General features: G+C 36.0%; 1 protein-coding gene across 1 annotated transcript; it reads left to right on the top strand.

The window, feature by feature from the left end:
- The first annotated feature begins 336 nt into the window (after positions 1-336).
- Positions 337-18,399, top strand: MTO1 (mitochondrial tRNA translation optimization 1). Its single transcript, XM_074333945.1, has 9 exons — positions 337-657; positions 5,004-5,203; positions 5,282-5,399; positions 7,989-8,278; positions 9,921-10,033; positions 10,132-10,322; positions 10,549-10,716; positions 11,011-11,171; positions 12,637-18,399. The coding sequence occupies exons 1-9, from the start codon at positions 441-443 to the stop codon at positions 12,796-12,798; spliced, it is 1,620 nt and encodes a 539-aa protein (XP_074190046.1). The 5' UTR covers positions 337-440; the 3' UTR covers positions 12,799-18,399.
- Positions 18,400-19,841: the final 1,442 nt, after the last annotated feature.

Below are 19,841 nucleotides of genomic sequence, written 5' to 3' on the forward strand. Positions count from 1 at the left end.
ATCTATTCCTATTCAGACTGTAGTCTTTATAAACAAACAAAAGTCAAAGTGATATTGCACCAGAAAATTAAAATATCTGATAAAGCAAAGTGATCAAAATCATTGTTCGTAGGTGGCCACCTGGAGATTAGGGCTGCAACTCACCAAAAACGACAAAAAAATGACCGCGTTAGACACCCCAGTTCACGGCCACATAAGATCAGACAACTTGCACAAACCAAGAAACAAGCACACACCCCCGCCCCACTAGCGCCCTTTCCAGGTCTCGCTTCACTAGTGAGGTCGCGCCAAACCGCCAATTAGCGGCGACGCAGGACGGAGACGTGCTACGCCGTGACGTCAGAGCAAGATGGCTGCGCCCTGAAATTTCCCCGTCGTATCCTGAATTTTTGCGCCTCGCTTGTGTTAGGTTCACAGTCAGAATCTGCCTTTCTCCAGCCATGTTCTCCTTCCGAGGTTGTGGTCGCTGGGTTGCAGCTTCTGTCACCAAACAACACCTTCCGTTGGGTCGGTTTAGCGGTGACAGCGCGGCGTCCCGGACTCCGCATTTCGACGTGGTAGTCATCGGCGGAGGACATGCCGGGACCGAGGCAGCCGCCGCTGCTGCTCGGTGCGGTTCCCGGACTCTGCTACTTACGCACCGCGTGGACACGATCGGTGAGGAGTGCAAGTGGTGTGGAGCTTGGTGTAGGCAATCTGCGAATAATCCCCTTTTCCTCCAGGGCCTGATGTGGGCAGCCCCTTCCCTCTCCCAAGGCTAGTAAGAATTCAGGTGTCTGTGGTTTCAGTCTGATTTTTGTCTTACTGGCCAGGCGGGCCCATGCCAGAACTATGGCTTAGGCTATTCTGTGGACCGCGGATTCTGCTGCTGCTGCTAAAAGTAGCTGCTTGGGGGAGGTGGAGATGGTGCCTAGGGAAAGGGGGAAACTAAAATTACTAACTATAGTAGGTGACAGGTTCTTATTTCAGTGTTGCCATGTACCCTTTACTACCGTAGCTTGTTGCTTTGGATAAAAAGTGAATTAACATTACTGAAAGTTTATTAAAAGTTTAATGAGATTTTGTGAAGCCCTTTTGAAGAACGATGCCATCTTTTGCTCCATGTTTCTACAGGATGTTTGTTCCCCAGTTTTGAGATTAGGACTCGACAGTACTAGTTTTGCCCTTAATTAACGGTTGGACGACCATAATTTAAAGCAAGACCGCTCTCTTACATCATGATAGATGCTAGCTAAAACAGTATCTTGTAAATTATGCGTGCCTATGTCTTTCCTCCTGCATTTTGCTTAAGAGTAAACAGTACTTAAAATATTAACTGTATTAGCTATTTTATACAAATTGTTAATAAATCACATATCAGTATACTGAAGTCCTTTTCTTTTGAAGGGGGGGCTATATGATTACCCGAAAGATTACACTTTGCTCATTATACAGTATTGCTTATTGTAGTACCTTTCAACAATAATAACAAAAATCTAATGAACAAAAAAGTATTTTTTGAACTAAGATGATCATTATATAGTATAAGTAATGTATTTCTGCCAGGGATAAAGGGATTCCCATTAAAACCCATATTCTTGTTCTCAACAAAATATGATCTAAGTTTTTAAATCAATACATTCAGAGATATTTTAGTAACTCTTACAGCTGAGCTTAGTGAATAACAATTCTGTCTTAAAATCAAAGTCTCATTTTTTAAGGTAATTTGATATAGTGGAGTATCAAGTATTTCTACTTGGCCTTAGAAAGAGCTTTGGCTTAGAAAGTTGAACTTCTATAAGAATACAGAATGCAAGAAGTATCTGGTAGTGATTCAGTCATATCATCTGGCAATAGTGAAGTCAGAGAGAGAAATCTTTATACTAACCTGGGAGATAATGTTTTTTTTTGCAAACTATTTTTTGCATTTCACAACAAGAGACAAGCCTTCTGAGCGTGTTTATTCTATATGTATCACCTGTGTATTTCATGGAGAGTGTTGTCCTTCAAAGAGTTGTTAGACATTCTGAACTTTTAATCCGGGCTCCACTGGTATACTATCTGTGTGACCCTTGGATAATGGACAATTTATCTAAGCCTCAGTTTCTTTCTCTATGAAATAGAAATCATAGTACCAACTTCATCCTGTTGCTGTAAAGTTTAAGTCAGAAAATACATGCAACTCATCTGGAATAGTGCCTGGCCCATATTAAATGGTCAGATGTTAACTTGTTTTACCATAAGCTTCCATTTGGCTGACTTAAATTCTTCAGTAGAGTGAAAAATGTACTTGATTTATACATTTCTACTGCCCCTGCCCACCCCAACTACTGGTACCACACTTAGGATGTTAGTAGCCTCTATTTAAGAGCATAGATGACCAAAAGAGCTTATTCCAACTCCAAATAATTGGAAATGAATGCTAGCATCCCGGAGTTTTATGTTGAGAAAAATTTTGAGCGCTAAATAAAAGAGAGTGACATGTTCAACTTTTATGCCAATAAGGAGAGGGGCTCAACATTGATACACGTATTTCTTTGAGAAAAAGTTTTCAGCAGTTTGAAAAGATGAGGATTTCTTTGCACTTGACTTTCACAAATGTAAATTTTATATGTAGGTACACTATAACATAGTACACTAATTCAATAAAGTGCCTAGAAGTTGTCTAGTTTAATGACATGAGAAAGTGGTGGAATTTCAATAATTTATTGTTAATTTTTTAGGGTTTTTTTCCCCTTGTGTATTGAGGAGACTCATTGCTGAGGATCAGAGTTTGAGAAAATGTCAGAAATTAGAGGGATGCAGAGATTTTAAAAAAATTAATTGATATATAAAGCTGTTTTAGATAGTAGCAGTATCTAAAAGTGATGGTGTAGGAGCCAGGCACACAATTTAAATGTCGGAGGCTAAGTGGATGTAAAACAGCACAGAGTGCTGGCAATAGCGGTGAGTTGGAAGATATATTCCTATTCACTGTTTGGTTATTTTTAACAAAAGCCTTATGTGTACCAAGCAAAACATCACAGGCAAACTATTGGGTTATGACCTCTGATCTAAAAGTATCTGAAATGTGTCCTCTTTAAAGATGGGAAGAGGATTACTTAAGAGTGGTACAGAGTGATAGAAAAAAAATCAGACTTAGTGATGTTGTCCCACACTTCCAGTTTATATTTTGGTTACTTATTCATTAACAAACAATTCAAATGTTTCAGGTGTGATTAAGGTATTGTGTGTGTGTTTCTAAACAAAAAAGTCCTTGTCTGAAATATTTAGAGTTGATATGATGTGTAGGAGAGAGGGAAATGGGTATAAAAGACGTAAGATTGGACCTGAGTCAATAATTGGGAATTAATTACAGTATTCTCTGTACTTCTTGTTTTTTATATTTCTTTTATAAAATAGTTTAACATTTATATGTGAAATAATAAGTTGACTTAGAAACTCAGGAGTGCAAATCTGTTGCTTTCATATAAACTCAATGATAGGCTAAATATTTACTGTTTATGCTTATTGAGTTTATACACTGGAGCACTTTTCTAAGATATCCATGTAAGGATATTTTTTACACATTTGAGAAAATAATCAGAATTTTTTAATGGTGCTGGTGAAGGAAAATTATTTAATGATTAAAATAAATATAAAAACCAATTCAAAGAAATTATATGATTGTTTTAAAAAGTGAAGATCAGAAGCAAAGACTATTTTACACTGACTTGGGAAATAAAACAGTTATTACTAAATGTTCTTTATTGCATATTCTATTCCAGACACTTCTTTTCTAACAGCAAGTCTGCAGGTAGAGCAGCTTTAAGGTTGGTTAATTCAGCATTGTCACAGTATCCAAGGATTCAAATTCCTTCCACTTCCCCATTGCGCCACTCTTGGATTATCTTCACGCCAGCTATCCTCATGATTGCAAAATAGCTGTAGTAGTTCCCGGTGTCACATTCAGATATGACAACTTTCAGCAGAGGAAGGTTTTTTTTTCTTCTTGTACCTCTTTAAAGAGGAAGAAAAACAAACCTGTCCTAGAGACCGCCTCCCCAACAGATTAACCCCTCAGAACTTATTTTCCACCCTTAAATCAGACACTGGCAAGTAGGAACGGGATTACCATGATTACTTTAGATCATTCAAGACCTGCCCCTAAACTGAGTTCAGGTCATAGTCCCTAAACACAGAGCCTCGTAGAGGAGACTGCTTACTTCAATGAAATGGTGATTCTATGTCAAAGGAAGGAAATAATCTACAGCTATCATCCCTGTTTTTACAGTAGGCAAGCCGAGGTACAGAAAATTAGATAACTTGCCAAAATCACAGAGATTATAAGTGATAGATCTAGCAATTGAGCTAGATCTCTCACTAACTCCTAACCCATGCTCCTAATCACGGCACTACTTAGTCTTCCTATGGAGACTACAAACACTTTTAGAGGGCTCGATGGTGGCTGCAATGCACCTGCAGATGTTGGCATAGCTGTCCCACCCTTCCACCTCCCATAAAAACCCTTGAGGTAACCACATGAGTTTAGACCTCCGAATAAGACTAGGGGAATTTAAAGAGAAGGTATAAAATATGGTTTGTACTTTGAGGAAGTTTATTTAATTATTTCTACAAAATAAACAAACACAAAACAGCAGATGGTATTTATGGAAGGCATAATTGTTTATGACAGTGAACTATTGCTGGGGGACTTCTTAAAAGTATGTTTGATTTGGATGGTTTCATGAGATAAGGATTTCAAAACTACATTTTAAAGGAAAAAGCAACCTAGTGAAATCGTGAAAATATACATCAAGGAAAAGATTGCAAGGAAACTACATGCAATGGTTTGCCTTCCAGAGTGCCCAGAGTAACTCTTGCATCCCACTGGAACTTTTGAAATTTTATTTTAAGTGTTTGTTTCAAGTTTTTTATTTTTTATCACGAGATGATTCTAGACACTTGTACCGACATTTCCCTGTTAAACACCCACTGATGCAAAGTGCTCATGTATTTATTTTCTTTCTGTCTGTTTTCTTTAGGTCAGATGTCCTGTAATCCTTCCTTTGGCGGCATCGGAAAGGGGCATTTAATGAGGGAAGTTGATGCTTTGGATGGCCTGTGTTCTCGAATCTGTGACCAGTCTGGTGTGCATTACAAAGTATTAAACCGGCGTAAGGGACCAGCTGTTTGGGGTCTGAGAGCTCAAATTGATAGGAAGCTCTATAAGCAGAACATGCAGGTAAGAATAGGGCATAAAAACAGGGATGACTGTAGTGATTGTTTAACTGTTGTTTCAACTTGCATTCTCTTTTGATAGAAAGAAATCTTAACTACACCGCTGCTTACTGTTCAAGAGGGAGCTGTAGAAGATCTTATTCTTACAGAACCAGAACCTGAGCACACTGGGAAATGCCGTGCCAGTGGTGTTGTTTTGGGTATGTACTAGTTATAGACGATGATGACAGTATCAAACTTCATATAAGCAAGTTACTTTAGAGTGGAGATGTTTTGCTTATTCTAGGAAATTTTTGTGTGTTCATGGATGAGGAAAACTGTATAAAAACAATTCTTTCATTGGCCTTTGTGAGGCTTAGTCAAATTATGGGCTCATCTTTACTGTCTTAGTGTCGGAACTTATAGCCTACATAATTGTGTCTTTTTCTCTTGGTCTTTCTGTCGTATTTTTTATTTTTCCTAGTTCTGACTTTAAATTTTTTAAATTCATATTTTATGAGATTATATGTTTTTTATTTAAAAGAGTTCTGTATTAAATTTTAATCAAAATAACACATGCATGTAATTTTTACAAAAATCAAATAGAATTTAAGTTTGTCTGGATAAACAGTTATCTCTGTATGTTAGGTCTGTATACCCTCTACCTAACTGCTTCAGCTTTTTTAGCTGTCACTTCTGAGCTGTACTTAATATTTCTAAACAGTATGCTTATATTTTAACTTCCTAAGTTATCAGTCTTAAACATTATCTGTTAACTTTTTTTATGGTGGCTCTCTTTAATCCCCTACTTTCCTTCCCTCTATCCTCGCCATATAATTATACTACAAAGTTTGGGTGATAGTGTTTATATTATTATGATAAAATATTGTTCACTGCAGATCCAACTAGAGTATTATGTTTGTTTTCTTTCATGTAACTCTTTATTTTGCCTTGGGTTAATTTTTATTTGCTTATTTTACCTGTGTACCTGTTCAACTTTTTCATCAGAAAAAATTCTTTTTCTCAATGCTCAAAAAATCTATCAGTTCTTGTTTTTCCTTTGCTGCTTATTTTGCTTGTTTTCCTTTGCTGCTTGTTTTGCTTATTACCAAAAATAACAACTTCCACAACCCATCTGCTATGAGCAGGACAATTTCTATCTAGGCTTTCTGCACAGATGTCATTTTGAGACTTTCTTTCACTGCTTTGCTGTGTTATATCATTCCTTGTTTCCTGGGATTCTAGTCTGTCTCTTTCTTACTACCTTGTTGTGCTAGAGCGTGTCTCCCAGTAGCTTCCTAAGAAAAGATGCATGGGAGATAGGTTTTTTGAGTTCTTGCATATCTGAAAGTATATTATTCTTAAACTTGACTCTTAATTTGGCTGAGAATAGAATTTTAGTTTAAGTAATTTTTCCTGAGAATTTTGACAGTCTCGCTCCACCATCTTTTAGCTTCCAATTTTGCTGTGAAGAAGCTCAATGCATATTGACTTAAAATCGTTTGAAAGCTTCTGTGATCTTATATCTGGTGTTCTGAAATTTTAAAATGATGTCCCTTGCTGTGGTCTTCATTGATTCATTGTAGTGAAGTACTACGTGTCCTTAAACTAGAAGTCTGTGTCCTTGATTTCTGGGGTATTTTCTTCTATTATTTCTCCATGCTATCTTTCTGTAACTCCTGTCCTTTCCTGGATTAATCTTTTAGGTTTCTTCTATTTTTATTTTTTGTCATTTTTGCCATATTTTCTTCGGAGAATTCCTTAACTTTATTGTCCAAATCCTTATACCTTTAAATTATTTATACTTCTGTTACTTAATTTAGTATCTTTGAATGCTATTTTTTTATCCTGTCTATATTTTATAGACTCCATAATACAATTTTTTATTATGGTAGAATATACATAATATAAAATTTGCCATTTTAGTTATTTTTATTTGTATAATTTAGTGCTATTCAGTACACCTACAGTGTTGTACATCTGTCACACTATTTCCAGAACTTTTTCATCCTCCTAACTGAAACTCTGTAACCCATTAAATAGTGACTCCCATTACCCAAAGAATAAACCTAAATTTTCTTATAAGGTAGGTCTGTCTGCAGATAAAACCTTTATACATAGATTGCAATTAATACTTCCTTAATTTTAGCCCCAAGCTTCATTCCTATGTTCCTCAGTTCTCATTCTCAGTTCTCTAATTTCTGAGCCTTTGTAGGGCAAATTAGTTCATCCTCATTGGTGTGTTCTCTTCAGATTCTTGAGTTATAGTCTTCTCTGTATAATCCTCTTCCCATCTTTAAAGAGGACACATTTCAGATACTTTTAGATCAGAGGTCATAACCCAATAGTTTAGCAGTCCCCTCTGCTAAATCAATTATTACTCTTCCAACCACTTTTTATTTTCCAAAAATATTTTGAAATGTCTCACCTTTTGACAAGTTCTTTCCCATTACTATACCTTTTTTGCCCCCTTTATTTCATTTTCTTGGAGTTTTAGCAGGGAGAAGGAATCATGTGAAATAGTCTGTCATATTTAACCAGAAGTCTAAAGTTAATTAATTTAAAAATGATGTAATCGTTGTTGAGTGTTGGTGTGATTTTAGGAACATATGAATTGTTGATAGCACATTATGTTTTCCCAGCTTTCTTGGATTCTTGAGCTTGATAACATATAGCCTTCTTACTCATCTAAAATTATTTCTCAAGTTTCTAAAGACAAAGTTTTTCTGTAGTTCTAATGTAAAATAGTAACATTCCAATTTGATCCGTGGTAACAATTAGAATACGATTATTACTCTCTTATCCTTTAGCGGATGGAAGCAAAGTATATGCGGACAGCGTGATTCTGACTACTGGGACGTTTTTGAGAGGCATGATTGTAATTGGATTGGAGATGCATCCAGCAGGACGTTTAGGGGATCAGCCTTCTGTAGGGTTGGCTCAGACGCTAGAGAAGTTGGGGTTTGTGGTGGGAAGATTGAAGACTGGAACTCCACCCCGAATTGCCAAAGAGTCCATTAATTTCAGCATTCTGAACCAGCAGACACCAGATAATCCATCCATACCATTCAGCTTTCTTAATGAAACTGTGTGGATTAAGGTAAGATAATTTATGAAAATCTGGCTTCACAGCTAATATTAGCTATTCACAGCAGGATATAGCCGAACTCTTTTCTTTTTATTTTCCATTCTCTTCCCCCTTCCCCTTCCTTCTTCCTCTTCCTTTATTTTCGGTAGCAATTCACTTTACATCACTATTAGGGTGCAAAAAAGTGGCCTTTAAAAGATTAGCTAATTTGGTTAATTGGGTGTTTTCCCCTAAGTTCTTAAATTTCATTACTTCAATAACTTTGCCTACTTAAGCTTTTTGAAACAATGTCAGACCTACAGAAAAGTTGCAAGACTATTAAAACAATCTCCTATAAGCCTTTGAAATTCACCCATTGTTAATATTTTATCATATTTATCTTTCTCGTATTACAAAACAGTAGTATACATGTTTATTCTTACTCCTTTTTTTCCTGAAACATGAGAGTAAATTGCAGAGATTATGACCCTTTACCTCTAAATACTTCAATCTGTATCTCAACTAAACACAAAAACATCCTCTTATAACCTCAACGCAGTGATGAAATTCAGGGAATTTAACATTGATATAGTACAGTTATCTAATATAAAGTCCATAGTCAGATTTTGCTGAGTCCCAATATTGCTTCTTATAGCAACCTTTTTTTTCCAATCTAAGATCATATATTGCATCTATCATTTCTCTTTAATTTGAAACAGTTCCTCAGTCTTTCATGATGCTTTGAAGAGTACAGGCTACTTTTATCTATCTTTTGAATATAAAAAAAAAAAGTATATTGTGTGTTTAGAACTGAGGACTAATAATTGAGGTTCTAGTTTCTGGTGAATGTTATTCTGATGAATGACTCCAAATATTCTGTTATTTTGAAAAATCACTTTTATATTTTTGCTTTGTGTAAATTATGATACTTTTTTAGTATATATTTTTTAAACTGCTTATTATAAAAATTTAAGTTTACAGAGAGTAGAAAAAATAGTATAATGAATCTATGTGTCCATCACCTAGCTTCAATAAATAGCAGTTTTGGCATTCTTGTTTTATCTTTCCTCAACACTTTATTCTTGCTGAGTTTTAAAGCAATAGTACCAGACATCACATCATTTCACTTATAAAATCAACCACAATACCATTATCACACCCAGCAAAAGTTTCTTAAGGTCATCCAATATTTAGTGTTCAATTTTCACTTGTTGTTTTTTTACACTTGTTTTAAAATATTTAAAATGTTTAGTTTATTTTAAATGTTTTTGTAGGTGTTTTATTTGAAGCAGGAAGCAGTTAAGTTTTATACATTGCATTGGGTGCCGTGTCTTATGACAGTTCTCCCTCTTTTTTCCCCTGACATTTGTATGTGAAAGAAATAGTCATTTATTCTCTATCTCCCACATTTCAGATTTGTGTGATTTTATCCCTCTGGTGCCTCAAACATGTTTCTATATCCTCTATATTTTCTGTAAACTGATAGATCTAGAGGCTTGCTCAGATTTAGGTTCATCTTTTGGGTTGTTTTTGGCAAGAATACTTCGTAAGTAGTACTCAGCATTATGAATACATTTAATGTCTATAAAAGTAAGTGCATATTATGTGTGCAATTTATTTGAATAAGAGGTAAACTAGTAAAAAGGCACTGTTATAATGAGTTCCTGTGTTTTAGCCAGAAGATCAGCTGCCATGTTACTTGACTCACACCAACCCTAAAGTAGATGAGATTGTCCTTGAGAACCTTCACCTTAATAGTCACATTAAGGAAACTACAAGAGGACCTCGGTAAGGACAAAACGTCACTGCTCAATTATTTTAAGGAATGATGTCAACCCTCTTTTGTTTGTTTCATTAAATTTCTTTATTTCAATGTCCTGTTCTAGATACTGTCCCTCCATCGAATCAAAGGTTTTACGTTTTCCAAATCGTCTACATCAGGTTTGGTTGGAACCTGAAGGAATGGATTCTGACCTCATCTATCCCCAAGGGTTATCTGTGACGCTACCAGCTGAATTACAAGAGAAAATGATCACATGCATCAGAGGCTTGGAGAAAGCTAAAATGATCCATCCAGGTAAAGAGAATCACAGCTGCCCTTCAGTGTGAGCCCAGCATCTCCTTAGCAGACAGTGAGGAGATCTTAGCTACAGTCATGTTTGCTTAGAGCCTCAGAAGACAAAGCCCAACATTTAAAATAATCCTTGATTTTGAAGAGCATTTAATGATCATCTTTCCATCTCTACCTTGAGGCAAATCCAGTTCCTTGTTTCCTTATTTTGTACCATTTGTTCTTTGGTCAGGCTATGGTGTTCAGTATGATTACTTAGACCCCCGTCAGATCGCTCCTTCTCTCGAGACTCATTTGGTGCAACGTCTCTTCTTCGCTGGGCAGATAAATGGCACTACTGGTTATGAGGAAGCTGCAGCTCAAGTAAGAGTTTGTTCAATCGTTAATAAACAGAAAGGGACTATTTAGCTGGTGTTCCTCCTTTCAATGTCTGTTATGATAATTATATAGGTCTTAGATACAACTCATAACTGTAATAGAAGACATTTCTGTTTCAGGGTATATGGAAATGGCTACTGTATACAATAGGATTTCAAAAAAGAGACTTGTGGTTTTATTACTCTTTTAACATAACATTATTGAAAATTATATTATTCCTTTTAAGTGGGAAGTTATATTTTTACTTGTAAGTGGGAAAAGGCTATAAAAATGTAAGTTGTTAATATAATCTGAGTATCATAATTTTGTTCACCAGCTGCTTATGAATCAGTGTTGTTCCATCAGCAACAAGAAATAAAGAGTGTTCAGCGAGATGAAGCTCTCCAGCTGCCAAAAGACCTAGATTATTTGAGTCTCAAGGATGTGTCTTTGTCATGTGAAGTTCGAGAGAAGCTACATTTCTGTCGCCCACAGACGGTAAGATAACAGGCAGTAGATAGGAACAGGTTATAAATTAAGAGCCAGTGCTTTAATTTTTTAAACCTGGATTTATAATGGCCACATAACTAATGTTTTATAATATTTCATCATAAAAAATTTAACCTCTTTTCAATATTTCTTTGTATGTTACATGTCAGTATGTTTTTATGAAAAATGAAAAAGGTTAGTCTAAATAAATAAGTAGAGGTCAGGATTTGGGTTGATTATATATAATCCAGTGGTTTTTCCAACCATTACTTAGATCCCACTCTAGGGGTTCTAGAGTGTTGTCTTGGGAGCTACTAGGAGAAAGGGGAGCCAAAGAAGTTCCCCACCCATTCTTTAGCATGTGTGTACACGCATGTGTGCATGCATGCGTACACACTTGCACGTCTGTATACATAAAAAACTTCATTATATAGTGTGTAGTATTACACTTCTAAGAAATATTTAAAGACTGATATGCCATATTTATTGATTCTAAGACACATTTTAACATCTCTGAAACTGAGTTGTACTTAAAAATTGGTGGTGTCTGATAGTTAATGGGCAGTGGATTTTATTTTACTTTTTTAGTAGTCATTCATAACATAAAGGAACATTTAACAAAAATCTGGTCTGTAAAAAAATTTTTATTGATTTTTTTTTTTAAGGGAGAAGTGATTTCATCAATATAATATGGTGTTCTTAGCAATAGTCATAATGGGAACCTTACAAACAGGCTTTAAATTTTATAACTATATATACTATTCATTTTGGGTTATGTCTTTATGGATAGTTATAGGCTTCACTGACCTGGATTATGACCGCTAGCCAGACCACATACATTAATTAAAATTAAATAAAACTAAAAGTTCAACTCTTCAGTCATACGAGCCACATTTTTAGTGCTCAGTAGTCACTTATGGCTAGTGGCTATCATGTTGGACAGTGCATTATTACAGTCAAATGGCATAGAAAATTTCCATTATCACAGAAAGTTCAGTTGGACAGCAAAGGTCATTAAGTTTCACAACCCTATCCACAATTCTAAAATAAAAAATGTTCCGATAAATGTTTGCTACAGACTCATTTGGTGGCAAAACTGACCTGAACTGACATGAGGCTATTTAGTCTCTATACCACTTAGAGTTAATATTCATACATTTTGCTGTAAAAATACACTGCAGAAATATTGAGATTAATTATAGGGTGCTGCCCAGTACACTGCTGGGGACGTTATGTTAGTTTAATGAAAAGAAAAATTAGGCACTCTAAACATCTGTTAGTTATGTGGTCTTCGACAAGTCATTTTAATTTTGCTAAGCCTCAGTTTTCCTGGTTTGTACTTTGAAAACACGTTAAGATAATAGTTTTGAAAATATTTTGTAAACTATAATATACAAATTGTCATTGGGAGGAAAATGAAGTTGATTTGATTTAACACAGCTCACTTTGTTTCTCTTGTGGTTTTAATTCATAGATTGGGGCTGCTAGTCGTATACCTGGAGTGACACCTGCTGCCATCATCAATCTGCTCAGATTTGTGAAAACCACTCAGCAGAGACAGGCAGCTTTGAATGAATTGCCCAAAACTGATCACTGTTTATGTGATACAGACAAACTTGAAGAGAGACAGTTATAACTTTCTATTCATGGGAGACTTTTAATTAACATAGGTGTATAGGAGATAAGAAGTATTTCTATTTAGCACCTGTTAAAATAACTGTATTAGTTATTATGGCTTTGTCATTAATTTATGAAGAAGATGGATTATCATTGTGCTTTTTTGTATCTGAAGAAAGAGTTATAAATTTTTAATTTATAACTCTTTCTCTCAGCTGCTCTAATACAGTGAGCCTATTAATATAACTTTGTGCCAGGTTCATTAAAGAGAGCTAGTGGCCCTAAAACTAAAGCTGGAAAAAAAAAATTTAACTTGCCGATTTGCCTGCTCATAAGGACTTTGTCCATTAAATTTAACAAATTGAAAGTCTTGTCTTTCAACTTGTTTTGAACATTAGCAGTCTTCTGCTTGGTTATACTAGGATAGGAGGCAATTTCAAAGCCCTCAAGTTCTTAGGGCTAAAAGTTTGAAACTATGCAAAATTACCCATAATCATTCAGCTAATTTCCAATATTGGAATGTAGTATTGTAGGGTGAAAGTTGACTTCTAAGATTTCTCTGCTTCTGCAGGAAATCCTCACCAATAATTATCTGTGAACATTAATGAAAACCCTATAAAAAGAAAGATTGGAAATCATCATAGTTTCCTATCATTCACAATGTGAAAAACTTTTTGGTAACTTGGTTAAGGCAGAATAAAGTAAAGGAAGGGAGAATGAAGTAAAAGGTAGTTAGGTATTTTATATCATACAGTATTTTCTCATGAAACTGTCATAGCCACAATTTCTTAACACTGAAGACAAATCCATAGTAACTGGTGACTGGCGTTTCCCTGTTTTTAAGTCAGAATTGACAGAAAAATCAGAATGGTGCTAGCATCCCTGTTCCTCTCCAGGACTTCCATGATATGTAGCCACAAAGTTAGGGTGGGACGACCAGCTGGGCCCTTTGGCTGGCTCCTTAGACACCTTGACCTTTCTGGATAGACTAGAGGAGAATACAGTCAGGTGGGCCAGAGGGCCCTACTTGTCCCTGGAAATGCCAACTCGGATCTCAGTTATCAGCCTATGGAGACGTTCCCATCTCAGCTTCAGGCCAAAGCAGATGCTAAGACAGTTTCCAAAGACCCTGAAGTCACTTTGGCTACAGACCTAGGTGTTAAGCCTGATTATAGATGGAGGCAGCCAAATATCTTGTTGCTATAATTGTATGTGGCCAATGGACATAGCTCAGTTTTCATGGATTTGTTTCATCTGTTTCTGGTCTTTCCATAAAGAAGTCAAGATCAGTAGCAGGTGAGAAAGTACTTGTAATACTGCATCATTTAACAATACTCTTTGATACTTGATTTAGTAATTTCAAAAAGTGATAACTTTTCTTTTAGTTATTGTGGTGAATCCTGGGCAGAATTTTTACAGAGGCAGTATTGATTACAGTATATTATATTTTTAAAAAGAAGGTATTTTGCACTAACTGTTTAACACTAGAAAGAAAATCACTGTTATTAAACTTGGTGTGTTTTTTTAAATACAAGAGTAAAAGCAGTGAATGGGGGTGCTTATTAAATGGAATATAACAAAAATTTATCTTGAGGGACTACAAAGTTCCTAAATGCTTTGAAAGGTTCTTGACAGCTGTAATTTGGGACTAGTGACACTACACATATAAAGAAACTTAAGTTTTGTAATGCAATTCCATTACAATGGTAACTGTCTCACTGAAAAATGTTTGATGAAAAACATTTGTTATAGGTCCTGCCATTTAGTTTAGGGTGTGAAATTTCTTTAAATCTACAATTTAAAGTAACATGTTAACATACAAAATTACCTCACTTAAAAGAATATTTTAAAACAGCCTACCTCCTGGTAGCCAGCAATGCTGGAGTCTGTGATGCCCTAGGAAAAAGTCAGTTAAAAATATAACCTTAGTCTAGTTACTTCCTATAAACTCCCCAACAATGACAAGAGTCAGCCTCCCACACTCAGCCACACTTGTGATTTCCTCCACCACAGACCACACTGACAAATAGAAAAGCTAGGTACTAAAGTTCATTTCAACAGAAACACCAAAATAAAAAGAGGAAACAGCCAAGAAACACTAAATATTTGTAAAATCATTGGGGGAGGGAGAGAAGATGAAGATAGGAACCTCTGCTAAATTGAACCATCATGGTCTTGAATTATAAAGTTACATTTTGGTCAAGAATTTGAATTTTATTACTGATGGTTTTAAAATATTTTGTCATTTTTGACTTTCAGCCTAAATTGGAATAGCCATGGATTTTCTACTTCAGAAATTTCATCTCCTGGTAGAATGCCCTGTCCAGGAGAAGTGGTCAGAAATATCAGGAAAGCCACCAAAAGAAACTAGACGCTCATTCAGAGCTAGCAGAACTGCTTATGCTGCAAGGCACGCAGTGAAAATTGTTCCTCTTAGGCTCTGTCTTCACAATACTTCTAGTATTGCACTTCATTCCACCTTAATTTTTAATATCTGTCTTACTTAACCTCTTAACAAAATAAAAGCCTCTTGAATGCAATCACTGCCATAGTTGTAGATACTCATGACATGCTTTTTTGATTGAATGAATATTACTGAAGGCAAGAGATGGCAAAATTAAAACTTAACTGAATAACTAAATGGAATAAAAATATGACACAAATATTAAGGACTACATACTTTTGTGCTGCCTTTCTCTTTCTCTGTAACTCTTCTGTCTACACCTTCTCTTCAGCTTCATTTCCTCGCTATTTTCTGCACTGTCCCTGCTTTTCACTGCTCCTAATATATTGAAGCTTATTTTTATGATACTCATTTTATTTAAGCAGATTCTTAGTATTTCCTAATTTAAAAGCCAGATGAAAGACACAACAGAGTAGAAAGGCGACCCATGAAATGGAAAGAAAATATTTGCAAAACATCTGATAAGTGGTCAATATCCAGAATATATAAGACTCCTATAGCCCAATCAAACAAACAAAACCAAACAAACCAATTTGAAAAATGGGCAAAGGACTTGAATAGCTATTCTACAAAGAAGATCAATAACCACCAAAAAATTGCTCAACATCACTACTCATTAGGAAATACAAATTAAAACAATGAGATGCCATCTCACACCTATTAGGATGGCTATTACCAAACTAACAAGTGTTGGCAAGGCTATGGGAAAATTGGAACCTGATGTAAAATGGTACAGCCACTATGGAAAACGGTATGACGGTTCCCTCAAAAATTAGAAGAATTAACTAGAGGATCCAACAATTCCAGTCCTACGTGTATATCCAAAAGGACTGAAAGCAGGGAGGGTCTTCAAGACCCTGTTCAAGGGTCCTGGTTCATTGTAGTATGAGTCACAGTAACCAAAAGGTGGAAGCAACCTAAGTGTCCCCCAGATGCATGGATTAACAAAATATATTTTAAAATGGCATATTTTTCAGCCTTTGAAAGGAAGAAGATTCTGATATACTACAACATGGATGAACTTTGAGGACATTTCAGTAAGTGAAATAAGCCAACACAAAAGGCCCAATACTGTATGATTTCATTTATATGTGGTACCTAGAGTAGTCAAGTTCACAGACTCCTTGGTTGCCAAGAGTTGGGAGGAGAGAGGAATGTGGAGTTATTTAATGGGTAGAGAGTTTCAGCTTTGCAAGATGAAAAGTGTTCTGGAAGAGGATGGTGATGATGGTTGCACAACAATATGAATGTACTTAACTGCCACTCTACACTTAAAAATGGTTAAGATGGTCAATTTTATGTTGTGTATATTTTACCACAATTTTTTTTTAAATCATATGAATTTGTATATGTATCTCAAGACTCCAAATCCTATTTGATTTATTTATTGATAATTTATCCCCTGCTTATTTCTAAAAATATAGTTGAGACATTTTAAAGAAAGCAGAACAGTTCAAAATTAAGAATCATCTCAGAAAAAGGCTGATTACATTTATAAATGTTAAATTCTAGCTCAGAGCTTCCTGGCAGTGACGCAGTTCTGTCTCATCAAGGGGACCAGGAGAAAACACTTTCCTATTACTAAAACCTAAGAGAAATGTATCACATCACATGATCCCTTAGGGAAAACAATGCTTTTATTAGTGATTTCATAAAAGATAAAAGGTACTACCTAATAATTACTGTATGGCCGATAAAAGTTAAGTGCTTTACCTGAATTATTGCGCTTAACCCCATGATAAAGCTGTTTCTGTTCTAGAGACAAGGGAAACAAGATTTGGAGATAGTAAGTAACTTGCCAATGATAAACACTGCTGGTTGTTTTCCCAATAACCATGTCTGTCCACTGCCCTGTGCATTGCCAAAAGAACCGTGGTTTTGTTTTTACTCCCTCTGAAGCCCAGGAGCTAAATCTTCATTAGTTTAAACCAATCTTGGTCATAGCAGTCCCCCCATCATTTGGTCTAGGCCTGAGACTGGTGTGAAACTGACCCAGTGGATTATAAATGGAGTCTTCTGGGTGGCTTCTTTGCCATTAAAAAGGGCACCTCTTTTTAAGGTGATGAAAGTGTTCTGAAATTAGATTGTGATGGTTGCATGATTCTGTGAGGATACTACAGACCATTGAATTGTACACTTTCAAAGGGTGAATTTTATAGTATGTAACATACTATACATCAATAAGCTGTTACTTTAAAAACAAACTAAAGAAATGTACGATTAGCAAGACTTGATCAATAATTCTTAAATCTGACTGGACCAGAATTCCCAGTAGAGCTTATGAAAGTAGGTGGCCAAGCCTTACCGCAAGCAATTCTGATTCAGTTGGCCTGGAAAGGTCTTGGCATCTATGTTTAATGAGCTTCATTGGTTATTCTGATGCTCAGTCAACTGTGAGAACCACTAGCTTCCTCAATAAATATCCATTGTCTCAGCTGCTTTTGGCAGAAACTAAATTGCAGTTAATTTTACAGTGTGTGCTGGAGCCTAGAATACAAATAATCTGTACTGTTGACTGAAGTACTAGAGCAGTTCTATTGTTCAGAAAACAACTTGCATTCTAATTACAGAAATCCAAATCTAATGGAGAGCCATTCCACGTTCCAATGAAAGGTGGGCTATGATGATTTGTGGGCAAGACCAAATATTTTTTCAAATGTAAGCTTTGGGCCGCTTGAATGCCTACCTGGACAAGTATAGGCTGAAGAGTAAGTACTGTTCTCTGAAACGTGTTTCAGTAATTCATATACAAGTTATATTTCACCAATTTGAAGATGCATATTTTTTCCATCATTTTATCATCTCTAAATTGGTGTATATCCTAGTCATGTCCTAGTATCTTATAATTGGCAGCATGTGACTTCCAATTGAAAACCTCTTAGATACAGTGAAATACAGTATGTATTTATACTGTGTTGCAATAGAAAATATATTTCTTACTGTAGATCCTAGTCAAAAATGTTTGAAAAAGTAATCTGTTTGAATAGCACTACTCCCTGATGGATAAACTCCAATACATTAGAATTCTTTCACATTAGTGTATTTCTCAAAGTAAGAATTTTTCTGAAAAGCTTTTAAAAACAAGTCTTATTTATCACTTACTGTTCTGTAGCTTGTTAAATGGTGTGATTAAAGTATAATTGCAAATTGCTGTAAGCATGGGTCTCGGGTATTGACTTTACCATACCTTTCTGCCACTTTCAGTGGGTTTTTTCCTCCTAAGGACCAGAGGTCCTCCACTAGATACAAAGTTTCTCCATTCTTCTAAACAATCTAGAAGTCTGTTTCTCTTGGTTTACCCTTCAATCCCCATCCCTGCCCTTTGTAGCCTATTTCATGCTAAGCATTTATGGAATCCCCGTGTTTAATGAGCCATTATAGCACTCAATCTAATTTAACTGTTATCCCAAAACTTAGAGGCTGTATGGGGAATGTAGAGTGTGACTTTCACTTTGAACAGTGTCTTATGTCAACTTAAAATACTCTTTGTATACTTGAAGACAATGATACATTTCTAATGTTTGCTAGGATAAAAAACAATTTTTTAAATCCAGTGTCTTGTAATCAATTCATTTTTAGTCTTATATTGGTTGCTCTTCGAATTCTCTTTTAGAGTTAGGCTCCACCTTTTTTTTTTTTTTTTTTTAAGATTTTATTGGCAAAGGGGAACAGGACTTTATTGGGGAGTAGTGTGTACTTCCAGGGTTTTTTCCAAGTCAAGTTGTTGTCCTTTCAGTCTTAGTTGTGGAGGGCACAGTTCAGCTCCAGGTCTAGTTGCCATTGCTAGTTGCAGGGGGCGCAGCCCACCATCCTGTCTAACTGGCAACCTTGTGGTTGAGAGGATGCGCTCCAACCAACGTAGCCTAATCTGGGAGCTCAGGGGCAGTTCAGGTCAAGGTGCCGTGTTCAATCTTAGTTGCAGAGGGTGGAGCCCACAATCTCTTGTGGGAGTTGAGGAATTGAACTGGCAACCTTGTGGTTGAGAGCCCACAGGCCCATTTGGGAATCAAACCAGCAGCCTTCAGCGTTAGGAGCATGGAGTTCCAATCACCTGAGCCACTGGGCCGGCTGGGCTCCACCCTCTTAAAACATGGACAATCCAAATTTAAAACAGCATGTTAAGATACATAAAAAACACACTGCCTAAATTTAAAAGGAAACATTTCTAGACTATACAAGGTCTGACAATTAAGTTCGCAAACTTGTTACAACGATGTTGCTAACTTGTTTTGATCTCAGAGGGATTATTCATTATGAATTTGTACCAACTGGACAAATGGTTCACCAAGTTTACTATTTGGAAGTGCTGAAAAGGCTGCGTGAAAAAATTAGATGACCTGAACTTTTCACCAACAATTCATGGCTCTTGCATCACGACAATGCACCAGCTCACGCAGCACTGTCTGTGAGGGAGTTTTTGGCCAGTAAACAAATAACTGTATTGGAACATCCTCCCTACTCACCTGATCTGCCCCCCAATGAGTTCTTTCTTTACCCAAAGATAAAGGAAATATTGAAAGGAAGACAGTTTGATGACATTCAGGACATCAAGGATAATACAATGACAGCTCTGATGGCCATTCCGGAAAAAAAGTTCC

This window comes from Rhinolophus sinicus, linkage group LG05 (genome assembly GCF_036562045.2).
Source record: "Rhinolophus sinicus isolate RSC01 linkage group LG05, ASM3656204v1, whole genome shotgun sequence".
Classification (NCBI taxonomy): domain Eukaryota; kingdom Metazoa; phylum Chordata; class Mammalia; order Chiroptera; family Rhinolophidae; genus Rhinolophus; species Rhinolophus sinicus.

What these genes read in the sequence shown, in the direction of transcription:
- MTO1 (XM_074333945.1), top strand. Translation starts at nt 441, where the DNA reads ATGTTCTCCTTCCGAGGTTGTGGTCGCTGGGTTGCAGCTTCTGTCACC. An exon ending in CGTTAATAAACAGAAAGGGA is followed by an intron (nt 10,717 to 11,010) that starts CTATTTAGCTGG and finishes TTTGTTCACCAG; the next exon opens with CTGCTTATGAATCAGTGTTG. An exon ending in ATTTCTGTCGCCCACAGACG is followed by an intron (nt 11,172 to 12,636) that starts GTAAGATAACAG and finishes TTTAATTCATAG; the next exon opens with ATTGGGGCTGCTAGTCGTAT.